A 24903-nucleotide genomic window follows, 5' to 3' on the forward strand; every position below is an offset into this window, starting at 1 on the left:
AACCAGTGTTTTCTAAACATTTAAGCATTGATGACTAATTATTACATCGCTTAAATAATTTAAGTTGTGATTCTAAGTTTACCTCTTAAGCATCTTAACCAAAAGACAGAACTTAAAACTACACGGTAAATAGAAAACTCATTACTGCACTTACCCTAATATAATACATCAATACAGCCAGGCATAGTGGTGCACGCCTGTAATCCTAACTAGTCAGGAGGGTGGGGCGGGAGAATTGCTTCATCACAGAAGTTTAAGGCTGTAATGACGTATGATTGCACCACCTCACTCCAGCCTGGGTGACAGAGTAAGACCCTGCCTCTACAGAAACATTTTAAAAATAAAATATAAAATAAAAAGAAAACATCAATGACAAGGGTTTAATTCATTTTAAAAAATTATTTCTACTTTTGTTTTTATACCTTTCTGTGGTTACTATAGAATATATTCATTTTAATGCCTTCTTATATTTCACTAATACATATTTCTATGTATTGTGGGGATTACAACAAGATTATAGTATTAGAAAGTACAAGAATACCAGTTTAGACTAGCCAAAGGTTTCAAACTCTTGGTAATTACTTGACTGATTTTGGGCTGTGATACAGAGTGACAAGTTTTCATTTTTGCTTTTTCCTCCAAGCTGATTTGATTTTAGTTCTTAGCTGAGCTTCCTTTTTAAGTTAAACATAACTTCTTGCATCAGTAAAACATTTTAAGTTATGCCTTTTGCTTTGGGGTTTAGTATTTCTTGGGATCTGTTGAGGAGTGGCAGGGGTGCACACCACAGATCCCTTCTCTTCATGTGCACACCGCCTTCCCGTTTTGGCCTTCCCTTACCGAACACAAGTTCAAAGGTAAAATGATTAAGAATTGCAAGACAGAGACAACAGCATTCAACCAAGTGTGAGGTCCTGGGTAAAAGCACCGGTCTAATGCCCATGAAGCCCTGCCTGTGAATGGATTTTAGAAACTGGATTCTTTAAAATGATGAAACTCACTTTCCAGTCTATTCACAAAACACGAAATGCATCAAAACTTTTCCTTACCTAAGAAATATTTTCATTCTTTTTAGCAAGTTAGAGCTTTCATTTCTGTCATTTATTAAGATCATTATCCAAAAATGTTGAGCCACCCTGTTTCTGCAAAATTGAAAATGCAAACTTTGATTCGGTAAGTTCATCTCTTTTCCTAAGCTCCCTTTGAGAGGATTAATCAGAGAGTGTGAGGGTGAGAGTTCACTAGTAAATTAGTTTTAGAGCTTTTGCTTAGGTGAATTATAAATGGACTTGAAAGCTTTTGAAAGCTAGAGGGAAAAAAAATCACATGACCCTAAAAAAGGATGTGTCAGGGCAGGGGAGTAAATGTGAGACAAGGAAAGTACTCAACTCTGTAGAGATGATGGATTCAACAAAGTTGATGTCTGGCACAGAGAATCTCTGATACCAGTGATGACTCCCAAGAATTAAGACCATCCATTACCACCCTTGCCTCCTCCTGCAGATCCCTGTGCCACAAGACAACTTAATGATATAACCAGAGCCCTTCCAGAGCACCATGAAAGACAAAGGCCAGAGAAGGAGGGGACAGAGGAGGACTTCAGGCTCAGCCTTATAAAAGCCTTGAATAGCACTGAACCTTCCATTTAGGATGACTGCTTTCAAACATAGGCCTGAGGCACACCTATAGGTCATGGTGGTGGGAGCTCTGGGAGAGTTGCAGCAGAGGATCTGTATGCTGTCATTGTTGTTATTATAAATGTTATTTCCTGGATAATTTCTAAGACTCCATAAACCACTATACTTATAGTCAACACACATGTGTGTTTCTTGTAGGCAGTGTACTTCAGTAAACCTGTCTAGCCTTGAAGAATGTACTAGTCCTGTGTTGTGGAAACAGGATGAAGGGAAGTTTTGAAATTAGAGACTCTCTTTATGGTGATGTGTCATGAATATCACTGGGGAAAGAAGACTTTTCCAGTTTTCCTATTTGAGGGCCAAGACTTATTATTTTTAAAAGGAATATATATGTCTTATAAAAATGCAAGTGCATATAATAGAATGAAACAGAAATGAATTCCTATTATCCCACTGCATTTAATGTATTCCTCCAAGATAACCATGCTAACAGCAGGTTTTCATTTGCACACAAATAGAACCATAATTTGCCAGTTCAGCAACTTGATGCACTGAGTAGATCATGGCATCATGGTTTACCTCATTCTTTTTAGTGACTGCATAGCAGTCCATTATGTAAATGCGACTTAGTGAATCTGTCCGTTTCTCTCTGAATAAACATTCCGTTGCCGCAATGAACATGCTCTGGTCCCAACTCTTCCCAGCAGCCTTGAAACAGATGATTCCTTAGAAAAGCTCCAGAATTATTCAGGGCTGCTTTCTATTTTTGCTTTATGTATTCCAAATACAAAATCCGAAATCCAATTCTAAAGTTTAAACCAAAGTCTTAATAAAATAATCCTTGGATTCAGCACCTGGATTGATGTTCTCATCCTTAGGAGAATAGAATTGTTCCCAGGTTGCTCCCTTTAGTACTTCTATTCCACTTTGCGCAGTAACAGAGCTAATCGTGCTATCAGAAATGGAGCTACACAATAATCCCAAGTCACGCTTTGTCCCAGAGTCTTGACACTTTTCCCCTGGCTGTTTATCCAATGATCTCTTCAACTCATTTTGAGTCTATCTGGTCAGACAGCTTATCCACTGCACCTTATATGAAATCAGTTGGTTTTCTTTATTTACATATTTGCTTTTATCTTTCTCTTTTAAGCTTTTTTGTTTGTTTGTTTGTTTTTGGATTCAGGGAGCACATGTGCTTGTTTGTTACCTGGGTATTACATGCATAATGGTAAGGATTGGGGTTCTAGTGTACCTAGCACCCAAATATTGAACACTGTACCCAATAGGTAATTTTTCAACCCTCACCCTCCTTCCACCCTCCTTACTTTTGGAGTCCCCAGAGTCTATCTCCATCTTTATCTCTATGGGTATCCAATGTTTAGCTCTCAATTAAAAGTGAGAACATGTGTTATCTAACTTTCTGCTTCTGAACTAGTTCACTTATCTCTTTTAAGCTTTAAACAGATGTTTTTGACCTCAGTCTCAAGTTTGTTCAGCATTTCAGCATTTGGAGCTTTTGCTCATGGTTACATTTGTGTGAAATTTGCACTTTCATTTCCTGGCCACATGAATCACTGCAACCTCAAGCAGACACAGCCATCACTGTGCACTCAGGCTTGGCATTTGGTGCCCAGCCCAGTGAGAAGGGCCCATGACGAATAGCCTTATGGCTGGTACCATTGAGTCCTCAGCTGATCACACAATGAAGGAACTAACAGCCCTGCCCATAATAAACACATCCAGAAGAGACCCCAAAATCCCTGCCAAAGAAGACATTATTGTGTTTTTCACTAAAGAAAAGCATTCATTACATTCATTAAAAAATTATTATTTGAATTCTTCTTATCATATACATGTATTCACTATTAAAATTTTTAAGGCAATCTGTGATTTAAATGTTATCTATCTTTCTGGTTATTCTGTATACATACATATGGGTATGCATTTTATTATGTAAATGTTCCTGTGCTCTAGATCACCCTATCTTCATTCACAATGGAGTAGAAAACTGAACCTTAGAATGGATTCAGTGTAGGACCAAGATGATGGGATGGATCACTATGATAAGCAGGTTGGCTTCAGCTTCAACAAAAAAAATGTTTCTACATGGTTGTCAATCTGAGCACATCTTAGACTGGAGGAGGATATTTGTTGGGGCAGGATTATGCTGGTGGTGATGGAGGTTGTGGTAGTAATGAGCTGGCTCTGTAGGAGGGGATGCCTGTCCCCTGGAGGTCTACTTACTTTGCTGCAAGAAACAAGCAGGCATCCCGCTTGCCTGGAGTCCTTCATGGCTGGTTGCAATAACTTATTTTCTAAGCTAACCCCAGATGCTCAGTGCCTTATTTTTATAAGCACAATTCAATGTTGAATAGAAAGAAGTCATTGTTTACAGCAAAGCATAGAGTATTTTAAAGCAACCTTTTAATTTAATTCATTATGAAACTTGTTTTGAAAAAGGAAAAATAATCCTTGGATTCAGCACCTGGATGTGTGAAATGTGTCTTGAGGCATATTTCAGCATGTGTCTCAAGCAGGTGAAAAGGTGGGATTGCCAGAGTAAGTGACACTTGGGGGTCCTAAGTACGGAGGAATCCTGGGGGAGGATGCTGAGCTAAAAGCTAATTTGCAAGGCTTTGCCTTCTTTTTTCCCTTCAGCACATCCTTGTGAGCTCTACTGCCGACCCATAGATGGCCAGTTTTCTGAGAAAATGCTGGATGCTGTCACTGATGGTACCCCTTGCTTTGAAGGTGGCAACAGCAGAAATGTCTGTATTAATGGCATATGTAAGGTATTGGGTATGTTTCCTTAATCTACAACTTTATAAAATCATGACTTTTACTAATTTGGGAAGTCAGATGTTCTAGGTTTGTGCTTTCACAGCATTTACACCTCATCTGTTTTTTATATATAGTTCATGAAACGAAAAGATAAGACTTCCCAGTGTTCGTCAAAGTCACAGTTTTGGATTGAATAGGTTTTCCTTCTGCCGTCATCTTCATTTCTTGATTAGTTGATGTGCACTACGATATTGTTTTAGACATTGAGCATGAAAAAGAGGAATTATCAGGAAAACCCAGCCAAGATTATTTCAGTGGCATTAAATTTGAGAAAAACTGAAATTAATAATAGTTTCTATGGTACTTTTCATAATGCATTTTCACATTTAATTCTCCATTGACTATCAACATGAGCTTCTCAGAGAGACGGCATGACAATAGTTACAAAACACGTTTCTGATTTCTATGTAATTTTTCCACACTCACTTCATTAATCAAGTCTATATAAATTATTTAGACCTGATGTGTTGATGCTTTTAAGTGTGTAACCATTAAAGAATTCCTTGTTGTTGCTTGCATTTTATTTTGCAAGGAACTGAGGAGCAGGACTTGTGATCCAACCCCCAGGCATAAATCTCAGTTTAAAGAGAAAGTGTTTTTAATTGGTTAAAGGAAGATGTTTTAATCAGTTAGTGAATCATAATGGTTTAGCACTGGGGTTTTAGAATATGAACTCAACACCATCATTTACTAGTTGTATGATCCTATACATCTTTCTAAGACTCAGTCTTCTGTCATAAAACTGGGATATTTTTATGTATCTGCCTAGATGGGGTTGTCAAAAGATTAAATAAGGTCAGTTAACCTAAATAACAGACAGAGAGAGGCTCTCTAAAAGAAAATGAAGCTTATTTGGGAATAGTGCATTGCAATGAGAATATGTATGCCACAGTTAACTATGTGCATATTTAGGAAGGTAAAGGAAGACAAGGGTTTTTAAAAGAAAATGAAAATTGTTAAAGGAAAGAAGTTGAAGAGAATTGCAAAATTGTTTTTAAATAATTATTATTTCCTGCAGAGCTCAATAACAGGGGTGACACCAATCCAAGGTTGCTCAGGAAGTTGCTGGGCAGATGTCATTGCAAAAGTATTCTTTGTGTAAGGTTGTGATAGCCTTTGTGCAAGGTTGTGGTGTTTGCAGAGCCTTTTTCATCATCAGGCATACAAGGGTGAGAACTCATTCTTCCTAGCCTTCCCTGGCTATATTTATCAGGGTTTTTTCTTAACATTAGTTGCTCCATTTTGATTCTGACAACTTTCACAGGTAATATATGTTAAGCTCTTAACAGAGGCCCTGGTGTAAAATAAACTCTTAGAAAACAGATTTGTAAACTCAACAAATTTTGTTTTTTAAAAATATTTATAATATTTTTTTCCACTGGACAAAATTATTCCCTGTGACAAGCTCTTGCCCCTAAATATTCAGCACTCTGAGAAGTTTCACATTTCTCTATGCAGTTGCTTTTTCATTTATTTTATTCAAGGCACCTGTTTTCCATCACAGGCTAAAGATGCTGTTTCTCTCAATGCAAAGTTATTTAGATCTAAAAGATAATTTCAGCATCACATTCACTCCTCAGTGACTAAAGTCCTCAGCCCTAGCTGCATATAATAATCACCTGGGGAGATTTTAAAACATCAATGCCCAGACCCCACATCCCAGAGATCCTGAATTAATAGGTTTGAAATAGAGCCCAGACATCAGTAATTTCTAAAAGCTCTCCAGGCATTCTAATAAGTAGCCAGGATTGAGAACCATTATAAGTTGGATGTCTTTCTTGAGGCCAATCAAGTGAACCCAATAGAATAAGCCAGATTTTATCAGCCTGCCTTACTCTTTATGGGAGCCAGTTAAGACCTTTTAGAAGCTATAATTGCCCACTTTCTATCTATAGCACACTGGTTTGAGTTTTTAAGCTGAAAAAGTGGTGTCAAATCAAATATGCTTAATAGCCTGAATACTTTATCTTCAAGGATCCAGATTGTAGGTAGTTCCAGGCTCCTTATTTGTTAGTCTTATTGTTACCCTCCTATTCATTTACTAGTTTTTTCAAAGGGGATTGAGCATGTATTACATAAAAGTATATGCTTTCAGGAAAACAATGTATGCAGTGTTTGTCTAATCTGCATTCGTTGTGAATATGAAAACTTGGTTGCTTATATTCATGTCTATTTTGAATTTACAATATTTGCCAATATTTTGGTATGTTAGAGTTGCAGATTATATTGTCAAGGAAATTATCAAGCCCTGATCAGAACTGAATTTGTTCTGGGAGGTAACTATCTGTGCCCTTCCCCCTAGTGTTTTTTAGTAAGCTTGTTTATCAAAGATATAGATTTAAACTTTGACTTTTCAGGACACCTTCTGTTTTAAATTACCAGGATGACATAGAATAAGCTTTTAAAAATGAGCAAATGCCCTACTCACCTCCACCCACTTCCAGCTCTGAACTCTCACTCTCATACCCACTGTCTGAGGCCAGCTCGCTAACCTTCCAGCTCTCTCCCCTCTTTCTCCTGGTAACCAGTTGGTTGACTTCAGCTCCTGGACTCCTCCGTCTTCACACAGTCAGCATAACGTTGGCTGAATTTCCTTCTAAAATAGACCAGATGCCTTGGTCTATCCATCAGCTGCTCCCTAACTTTCTCTTAGCCTTCCCCCAATCTGTTACACCAGTTCTGGATAAGGTTCTGGATCAACCCCATCACACCCCTTTTTTGATCTTACCATTAGCCTACTGTGCACTCCTTAAAATAAAAACTCAACGTTATGCATGTGTGTCCTTACAAAGTCAATGTCTTCAATCCACCTAAGCTTTTATCCTTACCTGACAATCTTCCCACTGTCCCAAGTTAGCTTCCTCACTCATTTCTCTCAAAAACTGTTTTGAACCTTCTTTCATCTCCAAGGCCATTTTGGCCATCTCAGTGATACACTAAACATCCCTAAATCAATTGCTTAGAGCTAGATCTACGTTCAGAATACCAGGTCCTATCTCCTGACCCTCAAAAGCCCAAGAGTTACTTCAATCTTAACATTTCTAAATTAAAATTATACCTAATTCTTGCCCCAACCTGTTCTTCTATAGCACTTCTTTTTGGAATGATGCTAAAACCATTTAGGTTTACTGATATCTAGGCCAGAAATCAGTAAGTCATTCTTGAGTCTTTCTCAACTCTCCTCTCACAGTTAATTACTCACTATACCACCACCACTACCACCACCACCATCATCACCATCACCCCATATCACCACCACCAACATCACCACTGCTGCCATCACCACCACCATATCCACCACCATTATCACCCAACCATCACCACTACATCATCGCCACCACCACTCCCACCACCACCATCACCACCACCACCATCACCACCATCACTACCATTACTTCCATCACCCAACCATCCCCACCACCATCATCAAATCAACACCACCACTACCACATAACCACCACTACCTCTACCTCCACCACCACCACCACCACCATCACTCCACCATCTCCACCACCACTACCACCATCACCCCACCATCACCACCACCTCATCACTACCACCATTACCACATAGTCACCACGACCACCACCACCACCACATCACCACCACCACCACCACAACCATCATCACCACCACCACTACCACCACCACCATCAAATCACCACCACCATTACCACATCACCACCACCACCATCATCAAATCACCACTACCCTACTGCATCACCACCACCATTACCATCAAATCATCATTACCACTACCACATAACCACCACCACCATCAGCAAATCATTACCACTACCACATCACCACCACTACCATCACCACCATCAAATCACCATCACCACCGCTACCACTACCACCATCAAATCACCACCACCATTACCACATCACCACCACCACCATCGTCAAATCACCACTACCCTACTGCATCACCACCACCATTACCATCAAATCATCATTACCACTACCACATAACCACCACCACCATCAGCAAATCATCATTACCACTACCACATCACCACCACTACCATCACCACCATCAAATCACCATCACCACCGCTACCACTACCACCATCAAATCACCACCACCATTACCACATCACCACCACCACCATCGTCAAATCACCACTACCCTACCGCATCACCACCACCACCATCATCAAATCATCACCATCACTACCACATCACCACCATCACCACCATTACCATCAAATCACTACCCCCACTACCACATCACCACCACTACCACTACCACCATCAAATCACCACCACCATTACCACATCACCACCAACACCATCATCAAATCACCACCACCATCACCTCACCACCACCACCACCATCATTACCATTAAATCACCACCACCATCACATCACCACCACCACCACCATCATTACCATTAAATCACCACCACCATTACCACATTACCACCACCACCATCACCACATTACCACCACCACCATCAAATGACCACCACCACTACCACATCACCACCACCACCATTATTACCATCAAATCACTACCATCACTACCACATCACCACTATCACCATCACCCCCACCACCATCACCACTACCATCACCCCCATCACCACCACCACCATCAAATCACCACCACTACTACCACATCACCACCATCATCACTGCCACCATTACCCCGCAGCACCATCACTGTCACCACCACCACCCCCACCACTACCACCATCCTGCCCCCCACCATTATTGTCCATCACCATCGCCACTACTTCATCATCACTATTATCACCACCTTCACCATCATTACCACCACTACCATCACTGTTCCCACCACCATTGTAATTGATGGTAAGATGGGAAATCAAAGTGATTTTTTTTCACAAACACACTACCTATTGGGGTGATTGCCTGGCATATTCAGAGTCACATCAGAAAAGGGCCATGCTGAAGTCATTTTCCACATAGGGTAGCAGCAGTGGAGCCACCTCTGATTCTGCTGAAGGCAGAAAGAGCATACTGTTGTGGGCTTTCTGTGTTGCCAGAGCATGTTATGAAGAAGAGTGAGGTTTGTTTCTTTTCCCCTGAGAGCTCCTTATGTTTTATATGCAACAAGGAGGACTGGTTTATGTCTTCATAGACCTTTTGTTGCATACTTAATTCAGTTTTTATTGTACTGCATGCAGCTCACAAGAAAACTAAATTGGGTGAGTCTCTGCAAGAACCCATTTAATATGCTGTGGGACAGAATGTTGGGGACATGGGTGTGTCTCCTTCCCCCAACCCTTGTCTCTCAGTTATGCAGGCAAATATTACTTTAGAAATATAAAACTACCCATTCAAGAAAAAAGACTTGGGCTTCAGATATTTGCTTTTCTGACTTTCTTTCCTTTATTCTTCACATTTTTTATATCTATTTCCCTGTTGGTAGAGATTAAAGAAAATACTTTAAAATTAATATGCCTCAGAGTCAATCTCCGTAGCTCATTCTAAATCAGTGAAGGAATGAAGGCCACTGGGAATGTGGTTGTAGATGTCAGCTTATTAGAGGGTGCTCAAGCTTGATGCAAACATATTGCTTGTGAAGGGTTGGCATTTTACTCATAGTCACTAAAGGCACCTGTTTCCCACATTGCTTTTTTTCCCATTGTTATTAGCATAATTAAATTTTGGTGTTTTTTTTTTTTTAAATCTCTTAGCACTTAATTTTTTTCCCCCTACTAGGTGAAGCAGCACAGTCTTTGGACCTAAAGGAAATTAAAGACAGTTAACCTAAAGAATGAAGCTATTTTCTGTTAGTGGGTATTCATTCTCTGTTTAGCTGGTAGAGGGTGTATTTAAAGACTCAAAATAAGCCTGGTGTGGTACCTGTAGTCCCAGCTACTCAGAAGGCTGAGGTGGGAGGCCAAGAGTTCAAGGCTGTTGACTGTGAATAGCTACTGCACTCTGGCCTGAGCAAAATAGCAAGATCCCATCTCTCTCTAAAAAGAGATTCAAACGATTCTTCCTTTGAGTAGATTTGAGGTGGCTTTCAAGTTAGAAAGAAAATGATCTTTAAAGATCAAAAAGGAAATGAAACTATCTGGACACAATTGCTCCCAAACAAGAAAGAAACTTATGACTAAAGGAATATGGTATAGCTTTCCCTTGTGGTCATGGAAGAAAGCAAGCCACAGAAAAGTCCAGGTGAAGGTCAGATACGGCTCATGACTTTCAATCTAAGTGTCATGATTCTTTGGTATCCACTCCCACAGAACACCCCAAGCTTCGTGGCTCTCCTTTTCCAGGATGAGAACACATCTGAAAGAGACTTGCTGCTCTACCAGCTTCAACTCCAAGATGTTTTCATAGTTAGGTTTTTGGAACATTTGCATAGATTTTGTTCAGTTCTGCCTCTGACTCGGGAAATTAGAGACCTCACTCAATGTGTGCCTCCCTCCCCTCTGAGCAAGTAGTGCTTTTACCATTGGTGGATGCTTGGATATTCCTCTTGCTGCCACCAGGAACAAACATTTGTCCTTGTACCTGGTACCTCCTGCCCAGTCTTATGAAGCACCAAAGGGGAAAGAAGAAGTCACAGATCCAGGCAAGAGTGGCGTCCCCTGCCTGGGCATTCATCCTCCACCTCTCTTCCCCACAGATGGTTGGCTGTGACTATGAGATCGATTCCAGTGCCACCGAGGATCGCTGCGGTGTGTGCCTGGGAGATGGCTCTTCCTGCCAGACTGTGAGAAAGATGTTTAAGCAGAAGGAAGGATCTGGTAATAAACAAATAAATAATCGAAGTGGCAGGGGAACAAAGGTGGGGGGCAAGATAAATGGTTGATTGGTTCCTAGTTTTTGTTTTTATTTCTTTAAACAGTCTGTGATTTTCAAAGTATTCAAAATGGAATATAGCCTTTACCACAAAGGAGGAAGGGTTCTTCGGTAGTTGTAGGAAAGGGGTTGATTGCTGACAAAATACAGGATGCATCACAGTGAGATAGAGATCTGAAATGGCCCTGTGGCTGTGCACAGGAACAGGTGTAAGAGTGTGATCTCTGGGAGAGGATCCCCTTTGGGAACAAGCATCACAAGAGGATCCAGCATTAAAGCCAATGGCATTGGAACAGACCAAGAACTAGGGGAGAGAAGAGATCAGAAGCTGGCTGAGAAGGCTGCAGACACAAGGACAGATTCTGTAGTGAGGACAGAAGCCAGCAATGGGTTTACAGGCAAAAGAATTGGGGTGCACCTTCAATTCAAAGTCAAAAGAGAAGCAAGGCAGGGTTGCATCAAATCTCGTTTATTCCCAATTGCTCCCTGGGAGGGGGTCCCACCCACTGGTCCCTTATGACTTTCCAGACAGCTCCTCCACCTAGCATCCCCTTCTTACCCACGCTTTACTATTCTTTTCCCATAGTCACCTTTTGCAGAGTTTCTTCTCCGTGCAGCTTTGGGCTATGGATAGTCCTCAGGGCATGAAGAGTTCACCTTCAAGGGTGGACCCCAAGGAAGAGTCAGTTCCCAAGGAAGGCAGCTAAGAAAGGGTGAACCATTATATGGGAGTCATGGCAGATCTTGCACCTCTGAGTTTCCCCGACCTGAGGGGTGAAGGAATTGAGATAATATACACCACTTTCCACCAGTTATGGGTTGAGGTTACTCTAGGGAGATCGGACTGTTAATTCTCTGGATTCCATAGAGATGCTGGGAGTAGGGAATCCATCATGCACTATTGCAGTAGGGCCTGAGGGGAGAGGGGCAGTGTCTGCTACACAGGTTGATGCCCAGGACAGGAAGTGATAGCCACTTTGAGAGATGGTAAAGCCCTGTTTTCCTGGATCCTGGAAAAATAATATCTCTCTTCTAAACATGCTTCCTACCCAGGATGAAGTTACTGAGTAGGATCCTGAGAGGATCAAGTATGTCCTTCAGTTAATTACATGACCTATTGTTCCCTAGTAATCATAACAGCAAACAGTCTAAATTTAATTTCCATCCCTATTTTTCATCTTTGACTATTGGATTACTAAGCTTAAGTTGTGAGATGTAATGCTTGTCCTGCCCATGAGAATTACCACTGGAAGACTGTATTTCATGTCTTTGATTGATAGCTTTATTATGGATGAAAAATACTCTCTGAATTACTTATTTGGAATGTGAATGATAACCGGTATGTCTTAGGCTTATGATTAAGCACCCTATGATAGCCAATGTTTTTACAAGCTTTACAAAGGTGTTTTGTAAATATTTTTTATTATTTATAGTGGCTTTACTTACTTATAAAAAGTTACACTTAAAATCGTATTTCTGCATTTAACCTGTTTTTTCGTTTTTGTTTCTGTTTTTGTTTTTTTGAGACGGAGTCTCGCCCTGTCGCCAGGGTGGAGTGCAGTGCTGCAATCTCAGCTCACTGCAACCTCTGCTGCTGGGTTCAAGCAATTCTTCTGCCTCAGCCTCCCGAGTAGCTGGGACTACAGGTGCATGCCAGCACACCCAGATAATTTTTGTATTTTTAGTAGAGACGGAGTTTCACCATATTGGCCAGGATGGTCTTGATCTCTTGACCTCGTGATCCACCCACCTCAGCTTCCCAAAGTGCTGGGATTACAGGCATGAGCCACTGGGACCAGCTAACCTGTTTTATTTAATTTTCTTTATGAGTTCCTATCTTGGCCTCTGAGGTGCTGTTCTTCTAATATTATGATAACTCAATTGAAAACCAGAGTTGTTGTCCCCAGGTCTCTTCCACTTAACCTTGTAATCCCTTAGGAAATCCAACTCTAATTCTGGGTTCTTTCCTCTGCCCTGGTCTCTTGGGAATGAGAAAGAGGGATTATAAATGTCTTCTGCTCCCCTCTTACCCCTACCCCTTCCTGCCTCCAAGATCTCAATACCTCTAGCCACATACCCATCTCCCTGTGCCTTTGTGTTTTCCGTTCTCTTTCTCCCATGTCCCCTTCCTACAATTCCTTTCCACCAGCTTCTAACAAGAGGGTTATGGTTGCTCGCAGTGTGTTACAAGATTCCAATTATCTCACAACCCTCTTTTGAGATAACTGAGACTAAGAGTCTTAATCTAAGGCAAGGCATTTTAACTTCTCAAAACATCTACCAGGTACTGTTATTTTTATATATTTCTTCCTCACTCTGTGGTTTGTGAGCCTGTCAAACACTGGTTTGTATCTGAACCAGACACCTATGTGTCACTGCTCTCAAGCCTGGGATCAGACATGGACCAGCATTTCCCAGGAGCCTCCACACATCAATCATGAGATATTGGCCTGCAGTGAGCATTGTCTCAAATGGACAGCATAAATCTTTAAAAAGACAAGCTGACCACTGTAGATAAGTTGCCCAGGGTTAATGGTATAACCTCTTTATGAGCACATTTTTATTAGAAATGTCAAAGACTGGAGACCAAATATGCCAGTGAGTAAAGTCCGTTTTTGTGGACCACAAAAACAGTTGGATAAGATGTGTGTTAGCATCAATAATGTATGATGTCTCTTATCAGAATCTCAGAAATGAGGGCCTGTCTTTTGCCGCATCCTCAAACATCCTGAATATTCTTTTTTTTTTTTGAGATGGAGTCTTGCTGTGTCACCCAGGCTGGAGTGCAGTGGTATGATCTAGGCTCACTGCAATCTCTGCCTCCTGGGTTCAAGCAATTCTCCTGCCTCAGCCTCCCTGGTAGCTGGGATTACAGGTGCGTGACACCACGCCTGGCTAATTTTTGTATTTTTTAGTAGAAATGGAGTTTCACTATATTGGCCAGGCTGGTCTCAAACTCCTGACCTCATGATCCACCCATCTCGGCCTCTCAAAATGCCAGGATTACAGGCATCCTGAGTATTCTTTCAGCTCAATGTGCTCAAGACTGGTATAGTAATGGAATAGTTTCTCCAGGTGGTCTCCTTGGACCCAGAGACTTCTTGTTTGAGGTCAAAATTATGTTCCTCCTCTTCCCCTTATACTGGTGCAAGCAGCTAATGCTGCCACTGGCGAAGATGCAAGAAAATTGATTTGCTAAGCAAATATATTCATCATTCTTAATACAGTTGACCCTTGAATAACACGGGGTCGAACCAAATGAGTCCACTTAGTATGAGGATGTTTTTCAATAAATACATTGAAAAATGTTTTGGAGATTTTTGTGACAATTTGAGAAAACTCACAGATGAACTGTGTAGCCTAGACACATCAGAAAAATTAAGAAAAAGGTATGCCATGAATGCATAAAATATATGTAGATATTAGTCTTTTTTATCATTTACTACCATAAAATATACACAAATCTATTATAAAAAGTTAAAAAACTATTAAAACTTATGAACACAAACACTTACAGACCACACATGGCACCATTTGCAGTTGAGAGAAATGTAAACAAACCAAAGATGCAGTATTAAATCATAACTGCATAAAAGTGACTGTAGTAATACTGTACTACCAGAATAATTTCATAGCCACCTCCTCTTGCTATTGTGGTGAGCTCAAGTGTTGCAAATATCTGTTTAAAATGCTGTGTGATGCTAATCATTTCCATGTGAGGATATTTGTCCAGTAAATTGTGTATCACAGTAAAAAGTGATCTCCTGCAATTCTTGAATATTTTTCATTGTGTTTAGCACAATACCATAAACCTTGAATAACACCATGGGATTCATACAAAGTGCCACTAGTGATGCTGGAAATGCTCCCAAGAAGCAGAGAAAAGTCATGACATTACAGGAAAAAGTTGAATTGCTTGATATGTACCATAAGGTCTGCAGCTATAGCTGTCTGCTACTTCAAGATAAATGAATCTAGTGTAGAAAAGGAAATTTGTAAAGCCATCACTACAGCTATGCCAGCAGGTACAAAAACCTTGCACTTTTTGTGAAACTTTTTATCTTTCATGTAGCTTTCACATCGGTGCAGGACTGCTATAGGAAAGGCATACCATACCTATAGACTCTGATATGATTCAACGTAAAGCAAAGTCATTGGCCGGATGCAGTGACTCACGACTGTAATCCCAACACTTTGGGAGGCCAAGGAGGGCAGATCACGAGGTCAAGAGATCGAGACCATCCTGGCCAACGTGGTGAAACCCTGTCTCTACTAAAAGTACAAAAATTAGCTGCGTGTGGTGGCGCGCGCTGGTAGTCCCAGCTACTCAGGAGGCTGAGGCAGGAGAATCGCTTGAACCCAGGAGGCGGAGGTTGCAGTGAGCCCAGATCGCACCACTGCACTCCAGCCTGGTGACAGAGCGAGACTCCATCTCAAAAAAATTAATAAATAAATAAATATATACATACATACATACATACATACATGCATACATATATAGCAAAGTTATTATATGACAACTTAAAGCAAAAGGAAGGAGAGGGACCAAAAGCTGGATAATTTAATACCTGTAAAGTGTGATTTGATAATTTTTGAAAGAGGTTTGGTTTTAAAAGTGTCAAGATAACAGGAGAAGCAGCTTCTGCAAGAGACATCAGATGAGTCTCCAGCTGCCATTAAGAAAATCCTTGAAGAGAAAAAAATCTGCCTAAACAGATTTTTAATGTGGATGAAAGTGCCCTATTGTGGGGCAAAAATGCTAAAAAGGACATTTACTAGTAAAGAAGATAAACGAATACCAGATTTAAGGCAGGAAGGAATAGGCTACCTCTATTGTTTTATGCAAATGCAGTCTGGTTTATGATCTGTAAAGGAGCTAACCTAACAGCCTTGAAGGGAAAAGATAAACACAAGCTGCCAGTCTTTTGGTTGTACAAGGAGAAGGCCTGGACAATGAGAATGCTTCTTCTGAATTGGATGCATTGATGCTTTGTCCATAAAGTCAGGAAGTACCTTGCCAGTAAGGAACTGCCTTTTGAAGTTCTTTTGATATTGAACAATGCCCCTGGCTACCCATGAACTCAGCACCAAAGGCATCAAAGTGACCTACTTGCCCAGAAACACAATGTCTCTAATTCAGCCTCTAGACCAGAGGGTCATAAGGATCTTTTATGCTCATTACACCCAATACTCTTTGGAAAGGAGTGTCAACATTATGGAAGAGAACGCTGATAGAAATGTCATGAAAGTCTGGAAGGATTACAACGTTGAAGATGCCATTGTCCTAGAAAATGCCATGAAAGCCATCAAGCCCAAGAGTAAATTTCTGCTGGAGAAAACTGTGTCCCAATGTTGTGGATGGCTTCACAGGACTTGTAACAGGGACAATCAAGGAAATCATGAAAGAGATTGTGAATATGTGAGAAAGGCGGGGGTGAAGGGTTTCAAGATATGGATTTTGGAGAAATTCAAGAGTTGCTAGACACCACACCAGGGGAATTAACAGAAGACAAATTGATGAAGAGAGTGCTTCCGAACCAGGACCAGACGACTGTCCCAGAAAGAAGATGGAGAAGAAACAGTGCCAGAAAACAAATAGACATTGGACAGTCTAACAGAAGGGTTCTGATTACTCAAGACTGCTTTTGATTTCTTATATGACATGGACTCTTCTGTGATACAGACACTGAAACTAAAGCAAATGGTGGAAGAAGGATTGGTACCGTATAGAACACTTTTAGAGAAATGAAAAAGCAAAATGTCAGACAGAAATTGCAATGAATTTCTGCAAAGTTTCACTGAATGTGTCTGCCTCTCTTCCTCCATCTCCACTTCCTCCACCTCTTCTACCTGAGAGAAAAATCAACCCCTCCTCTTCGTTTTCCTCCTCAGCCTACTCAACATGAAGACAACAAGGATGAAGGTCTTTATGATGATCCACTTCTGCTTAATGAATAGTAAATACATTTCATCATGAATTTCTTAACATTTTATTTTCTCTAGCTTACTTTATCATAAGAATTCAATATACAATGCATATAACACAAAAAATATGTATTAGTGGACTGTTGATGTTATTGGTAGAGCTTCTGGTCAAGTTGTTAAGTTTGGAGATAGTCAAAAATTATACACAAATATTTTTACTTGCGTAGGGGCTCAGTGCCCTAACCCCTGTGTTGTTTAAGGGCCACTTGTACTTTGGAGCTATTCTTACTGGTCCTTCTTTTATCTACAAGCTATTCAGAAGCAGTAAGTTAAATATGCCTCTTTCAATCTACCCATAATAAATATTTCTAGTTTTGGATTTTCTCTCTTAAGTGGAAGAATAAAAAGCAAACACTGTTGTTTATTGTTTTTTTTCTATTTAGGTTTTTATTTTTTAAAAGCAAGGAGCAAGGTGGTAGACACAGTATTTCATACCAGTTCATTTACCTGCATGAGCTCTGATATGAAAAGGCATGCAACATCCTAAGTATGAAAATGACTGCAGATAGCAACACTCGGAGGGCATTTATTTTTTAAAACCATTAGCCTCGATTACATGTGATCAATATCTTCCCTGAGGTGGTCATACATTAGTGGTTTTAATCAGCTGTTCTAGGCAAGTGTTTGAGAGCCAAATGGAACTTAATTAAATACTACGCAAACCACATTTTTGTTCCTCTGGATGAGAGCTGCCAATTTGAAAAATGAGGCAGAGGTTGTGATCTGTATCCAGTTTCAGAGCAAATTATTCTTGCTGGACAGGACACAGTTTGACCCCTAGGACGCCATACTTCTTTAGCACCAGAGGAAGATGAAGAAATTGAGGCACTTTCAGGTGACAAAGAGGAAGGGCTTGCTCATCAGACCAAATAACCTAGTGCATATCCAGTGGAAAAATAACCAAGATCATCAATGTCTTAAAACTGTATTTTATATTTAAAAAAAAAAAAGTTGAAAGAACAAAGAATAGTTAACTTGCAAAAGAGAAAAATCACTCACTATTAGAGCTGAGAGGGACCGCAGACGTCATCATTCAATCCCCTTCTGTGCAATGAGATTCAAAGAAGTTAGATGAATCAATGAAACTCATAGAGCTGATTTGCAGAAACGCAGAGACTAGAATGCAAGTCTTTCAACTCCCATTGCCCCAGAATTCCTTTCACAATGCCAACGTCCAAGTCCATGTTCTTTCCATTTTATTAGGGAATGGTTCTCAAGAATCATAAAGAAAGTGAATGCATAAAATGTTTAGCATAGAGCTTGGCAAACACTGGCAACCACTAAGTGTTAATTTTTTCACCAGTATGCCTCTTACCATAATGACCATTAAACAGGAATAAGACTGTGGCTGGAGTTGATTGTTATATTTAAGTAAATGTCAACCTATGATGCTTTTTCAGAAGGCTGAATTAGAACACAAGAGAATAAATTATAAGTTCCTATTTCAGTGATATATAAAAGAAAAAATGAGAAAGAAAACTTTCTAATGAATAGAATCGTCCAACAGTATAAAAGGCTGTACTCAGAGTTGAGTTCCTCATCACAGGCTGTATTCAAGATAGCCAGGTGGCAAACAATCTGAGATTCCCTCCAGGATTTTCTTAATGAATGGAAGCTAGGATTACATTACTTCTAAGAGTCTGTCTTTAACCTGCTGGCAAGGGGGGTGAGGAAAAGTATGTATCCAATGCAATGTTTAGGAAGTCTAATTTAATAGTAGCAACAAAGGGGGAAGCAAAAATACTAGCAGGAAGCTAGCAAGGAGCTTTAGGGTTTTGAACTATCAACATAAAATTACAGAAAAATAAATGCTAGATCAACCACAAAAGCTTCAGAGTCCAATCTGCTCTTATTTCACCCCTCCTTACAAAACTGGGCACATATTGAGTCACAAAACTCCTGAGAATTCTGTTCCTGTCCAAGTTCTCGAAAATCCCCCATAAGTAGTGCTTCTGCCAATTCCAGTGGCCACCCAGCAAGGTCACTAAATGATGGGGAGGCTGGAAAGAGGATTAACAATGGGTCAGAAACAGTTTGCATTCAGCTGAGAAGCTGGCATGCCTCTTTCATGATTGTGTCTTCTCTCTTTAGGTTATGTTGACATTGGGCTCATTCCAAAAGGAGCAAGGGACATAAGAGTGATGGAAATTGAGGGAGCCGGAAACTTCCTGGCCATCAGGAGTGAAGATCCTGAAAAATATTACCTGAATGGAGGGTTTATTATCCAGTGGAACGGGAACTATAAGCTGGCAGGGACTGTCTTTCAGTATGACAGGAAAGGAGACCTGGAAAAGCTGATGGCCACAGGTCCCACCAATGAGTCTGTGTGGATCCAGGTAATGCAGAAAGGAGGGAAACTGCTGACATGTGTGCTAGTTAGAATACTTCTCCTTTTTCCCCAAGGTACTTGCTAGGGGACATTAAGTCAGAATCTTTAAAACCTCTTTTAGCAAGGAGCAGGGAGGGGAATGAGATATTAGTTTGTGCTGTTAATCCTTTATTGCCTAGATATTGCTGAAACCCCCATAACAAAATGCAAGGTGCTTTAAAACCATCCACTGGGATGTTTGAGTTCAGCTTCTGGGCTGATTTAATTGAGGGTGATTGTTCCTGAAGTCTATTGTCATTGTGGCACGGGTTTCCAAGTAGCTTTCCAACAGTGGGGATAAACTGACATGTTACTCTGTGTTGTCCTCAAGCAAAGCATTTGGCTTTGTGAAATTCTTGCTGGAAGGAGGAGTTAGAATACAATATGTGCTCTTCAAAGGTACAAGAAATTTATCTTTCATATTGGGCACAGAACTGTAGAAAAGGAGTGGAATGAATATACCAATAGCAGCAAGGCAGATTGAGGATGACAGATGGCCAAGGAGTTAGATCCAGCCACAGTCTAAAGTTAGAGAGACATCCTTTTCGAGCCAGAGATCAGAGCACTCACAGAAGCTGAAGGTCAAGTGTGGCAGCTGTGATCCATGAGTGTCGGGAGACTTTGCTTCTGACACAGGCAAGGATTAACACATGGGAATCCCCAGTCCCAGGGAGCAACCAATCCAATGCCTCTATGTTTAAGGTGAATCAATTTTAAACATGTGATAAGTAGATTGCCTGCATGAGAGGGAAGTAAGGGGAAGATCCCAAGAGCAGCATACCTAAGCTAAAGTCCATGACCATTGTTAGCTCAGAACTACTATTTGTTAAAGATACTGAGTAGCCTGAGAGGTAGGGAAAGCCATCGTAAGACAACAATAACAAACATAATACAAGTTAACATTCGCTGAGCCACTGTTGTAACCACTTTCCATGTGTTTACTCATTTAACCCTCACAACAATCCTACAAATAGGCACTATTTATTATCCCCACTTTGTATATGGGCAAACTGTGGCACTTACCTATATTCACAAAGCTGGTAAGTGCATAAGAACACAAAGTAACCTATCGGCCTATTGTTGGAAAGAACACTCCTTGCCATTTCCACAGAGTACTCCCCATATGATTTGATCTCCTCATTTATGTGAACTGAAATTCCCATGTGAATCCAGCCAAGAAATAATTAGATGGAAAATATATAGCTATAGAGGTAGATGTAGATCTATAGATATGAACTTAGACACAGACATAGGTATAGACATAGGCACAGACATAGGTATAGATCTATTTAATGGCTTTATTCCAATGCATGCTCCCATTACTAATTTTAGATGACTGACATTTTGTGGTGTTTTTACATGACTGGCTTATGGCATAAAGTCATGACAGTTTGACATGACCCCTCTCTTGCCTTTTAGCTTCTATTCCAGGTGACTAACCCTGGCATCAAGTATGAGTACACAATCCAGAAAGATGGCCTTGACAATGATGTTGAGCAGCAGATGTACTTCTGGCAGTATGGCCACTGGACAGAGTGCAGTGTGACCTGCGGGACAGGTGAGAAACAGCCGCTCTCACTATGAAGCCATGCCAGCCTCAGAGCAGGTCGTAGAGGCGATTACACCAGTGATTTGCTTTGTGCTCTCTGCCCATGGATCTGCAGGGCTCCACTGAGATGGCCAGGGGCCTCTGTGGACAGTGAACATGGGCATGGTTTGAAGAGAGGCAGTTTTTCTTTTATCAGCTCTATATACTGGCCTTTTATAGAGCTGATAAAAAAAGTTGATAAAAGTTTTCAGTAAAACCTTTGTTTGAATGTTTCGTTACGTGTCAAACAAAAAGCATTAACAACCAATGCTCTGGTTGAGAACCTGAAGACCACAAAAGCGGAACAACTCCTCAAATGTGTACCATAAATCATGGCTAAATTCAAACCACAACCAGCTCTTCTGATTCCTAACCCAGTGCTCTTTCTCCATCTCCTGTTTATTCATTTTTATACATATAGCAGAGGAGTAGCTTACTCTCACAAAATCAAGCACTGGAGAGATTCACTTGCTGCCATGTACTAGTCAGGTTGGGATAAGTTCTGCCACAAGAACAAAAAAATTGAAATCTTAGTAATTCAACACAACAAAGGTTGATTTTTAACCCACTGTATGCCTGAAGCAGGTTAGAAGACTCTGCTTCATTTCCTACATAAGACATAAAAAACACATGGCTTCCAGCTTGCCCCGTAAAGAAAGAAAGATGGGAGAGGCACCCTGGCTCTGTTGACAGCCTTGGCCTGGAAGTGCTGCAAGTCACTTCCACTCACATCTCGTTGGTTGGCGTTAGTCACATGGGCACCATCTAACTGCAAAGGGAGGCTGGCAATTATGGAGGGGTACGTGGACATTTGAGGAGCATGGAATCTCTGCTGCAGTGCTGGATGAACTTTCCCAAGCCCTATGAAGGCAGGGGTCAGGGCCTGCTGAATACTTGGGGCTATATCACTCATTTAGGGGGCTTTAGTAATATTGCCATATGCAAAAGCCTCTACCTCTCTTTCTCCTTTGGGTCACGTCCAAGTCTGTTCTGAAACTTCTTGCCTCTAGGCTGTAACTGCAACCTGCAAAACTAGGACAGCTGCAGAGTGATGTGCCAGAATTGGTGATGTAGCAAAAGGGAAGAAAACTGAAGCAAGTGAATGGAGCAGAAGACCATGGCCTACTCTCCCACAGGCTTCCCTCTCACATACCAGGTCTCTGCAGCACCTGCACTGGCTTTCCCACCCCTGAGAGTTGTGCACCATCAACCTTATAAACAATTTTTGTATTATCAACTTCTTTCTTTCCCCATTTCAGCACAGAAAGCCAAGGTTAGCTTTTAGAATTCATAAGAATGAAATTAAATTATGTGATATTTAACAATGCTAACTAACCCTCTGGAAATCTATCAAGGTCAAAGGTGCAGTCTGTGGCAGCAGCCATGAGCGGTGTTGATAGGAGAGTCAGTCCTGCCATTCCTACCACTGCCTCTAGCATTTCCAAACATACTGCCCACCACTGCTCAGGGTCGGGGACTGGGCTTGGAGTTAGGTGAAGGCAATTTAAGCAGAAAATAAGTGGGTGAAAAAAACTTCCCTTGAGGAGCAACAGGAGGAAAATGAAGTCATTTTCCTATAGATATAGATGACTATAGATATAAATACTTTGTCGATTTGTCATCCCCTTTGTTCTCATCTTTCTATGAAGTACAAGTTTAAGCTCTAAGTCATTTGTCTCAGGGCACCATGGAATGAAACAGCCAGTGCTGATGGCAGGGACTCCTGAAAGAAACAAGAACATCCTCCACTCACTTCTGTTTCAAGATAGAATGGACCCTTTGCATCACACACACAATATTTCAGAACATCAGGAATCAAGAGATAAGTGGCTGATGTGTGCAGTGATCATAAAAAGACATCTGAAGTCAGCTAGGAAATTGGACATTCTCACCAGATGTAAATCAGACATTTGGTTTTGTTACAGCCTAAGCCTTCAGCAGCACTTCCACCTACCTAGGTAAATGTCACTCTGATTACTAAGCATTAATGGGAAAGATCACAATGCTCACATGCTCACCTGAACTTCAGCCACACTGTTTGTTTGAGTGAGGGCAAATCTTACTCTGGCAAAGGAGAAAGACAGCAGCATATCTACTGTAATACTCTCAAACATAGAGAATGAAATGCTATTATTCACACAGGACACACATTGCTAAATGTTAACATTGGAAGGTTGCCTGAAACACTGAATCATTCAGTGATGGATTTTTATTTTATTTATGCTAAAACTTTCTACACTGTAAAAGTAAGTTAAACACATTACTGAAACATGAAAAATTGTCACCACTGTAACACATGCACTTTTGCTACTTTGCTTTTCTTTCCTTTCAGTGCATTTTTTTCTAATCATAGATATATATAGGTGTGTGTATATGGATGCATTTATGTACATTACACACATATATTTTCACTTATCACAATACGGATACTTTTTCATGTGTTAGACAATCTTCATAGCTATCAATTTTTAAGGATGCATTTAATTTGCTGAAAAGATAAAGCAAAATTTCCTTAACCAATTCCTTATTGCTGTTCTTCTGATGAGCGTTTAGGGACCTGTGTAAAAAAAATGGTCTCCTGAGTTTTAATTTCTGTGTGAAATTTCTAGGTTCAAAGAATATAAATATTCTGATAATTGACTTATACCAAATTACCAGATAATATTAACTTATTGCCAAATTGATTTCCATAGTAAATGGGTTACAAATAGGTGGCAGCAATCATTTTATTTTTTTAATTACTGTGTTATTTTAGTTTTACTGAGAAACATTTCAAACATACTAGCAAAATAGAGAATGTAGTAACAAATTCCTTTGTACTAACCACTCAGCTTTATTGCTCTTACCATTTTGTTTCAATCTTTACTATTAAAGACAAAAAAAAAAAGTCCCACAACTACAATCAAGAAGCGCATTCCACATCCACTTCCTTCACTTTTTCCCCAGGGTTAACTAGGGTCGTGAAACTAGTGTTTATTATTCTTATGTATATGGTTAAATACTTTTACTATGCATATGTATAGCCATACACATTATATAGGATTGTTTCTCAGGCATTTAAGCTTTCTGCAAATAGTATCATATGCACTATACCATGCTTTGTCTTTTTTTCCCCTCAACATTATGCTTTTGAGGTAAATCCACATTGATTAAAGTAGCTCTAGTACTTTTTTTTTCTGTCACCCAGGCTGGAGTGGAATGGCACGATCTTGGCTCACTGAAACTTCTACCTCTGGGTTCAAGCGATCTCTTGCCTCAGCCTCCTGAGTAGCTGAGATTACAGGCATGCACCATCACATCCAGCTAATTTTTGTATTTTTAGTAGAGATAGGGTTTCACCATGTTGGTTGGCCAGGCTGGTCTCAAACTCCCAACCTCAAGTGATCCACCTGCCTCAGCCTCCCAAAGTGCTGGAATTACAGGCATGAGCCACTGTGCCCAGTCTCTCATACATTTATTTTAAGGGTTGTGTACTATTCCGTTCCATGAATATATCATGATTTATTTATACATGCTACTATTTTGCAGCTATAAATATTTCTGCAATTCTGTAATGAATGCCTTATGATTATTCCCTCATTACCTCAGTATTTGGGCTTCTTTAATATGTATACCTAAAAGTAAAATGCCTAGGTCATACAGTCTGCATATCATAGGAGTAAATCTGTGAACTCATAGGGTGCCATGGAATATTTTA

At 40.4% G+C, this 24903-nt stretch overlaps 1 protein-coding gene across 2 annotated transcripts in view; it reads left to right on the top strand.

Moving 5' to 3' along the window:
• The window catches only part of ADAMTS12 (ADAM metallopeptidase with thrombospondin type 1 motif 12), a 371361-nt gene that overhangs the window by 259413 nt on the left and 87045 nt on the right, over nucleotides 1-24903 (top strand). For both annotated transcript variants that reach the window (XM_016953471.3, XM_016953472.4), the window contains exons 13-16: nucleotides 4296-4429; nucleotides 11090-11210; nucleotides 19342-19586; nucleotides 21038-21176. In XM_016953471.3, coding sequence (XP_016808960.3) covers nucleotides 4296-4429; nucleotides 11090-11210; nucleotides 19342-19586; nucleotides 21038-21176 — 639 coding nt within the window. The remainder of the gene's footprint in view (nucleotides 1-4295; nucleotides 4430-11089; nucleotides 11211-19341; nucleotides 19587-21037; nucleotides 21177-24903) is intronic.

This window comes from Pan troglodytes, chromosome 4 (assembly GCF_028858775.2).
Source record: "Pan troglodytes isolate AG18354 chromosome 4, NHGRI_mPanTro3-v2.0_pri, whole genome shotgun sequence".
NCBI classification, from domain to species: Eukaryota; Metazoa; Chordata; class Mammalia; order Primates; family Hominidae; genus Pan; species Pan troglodytes.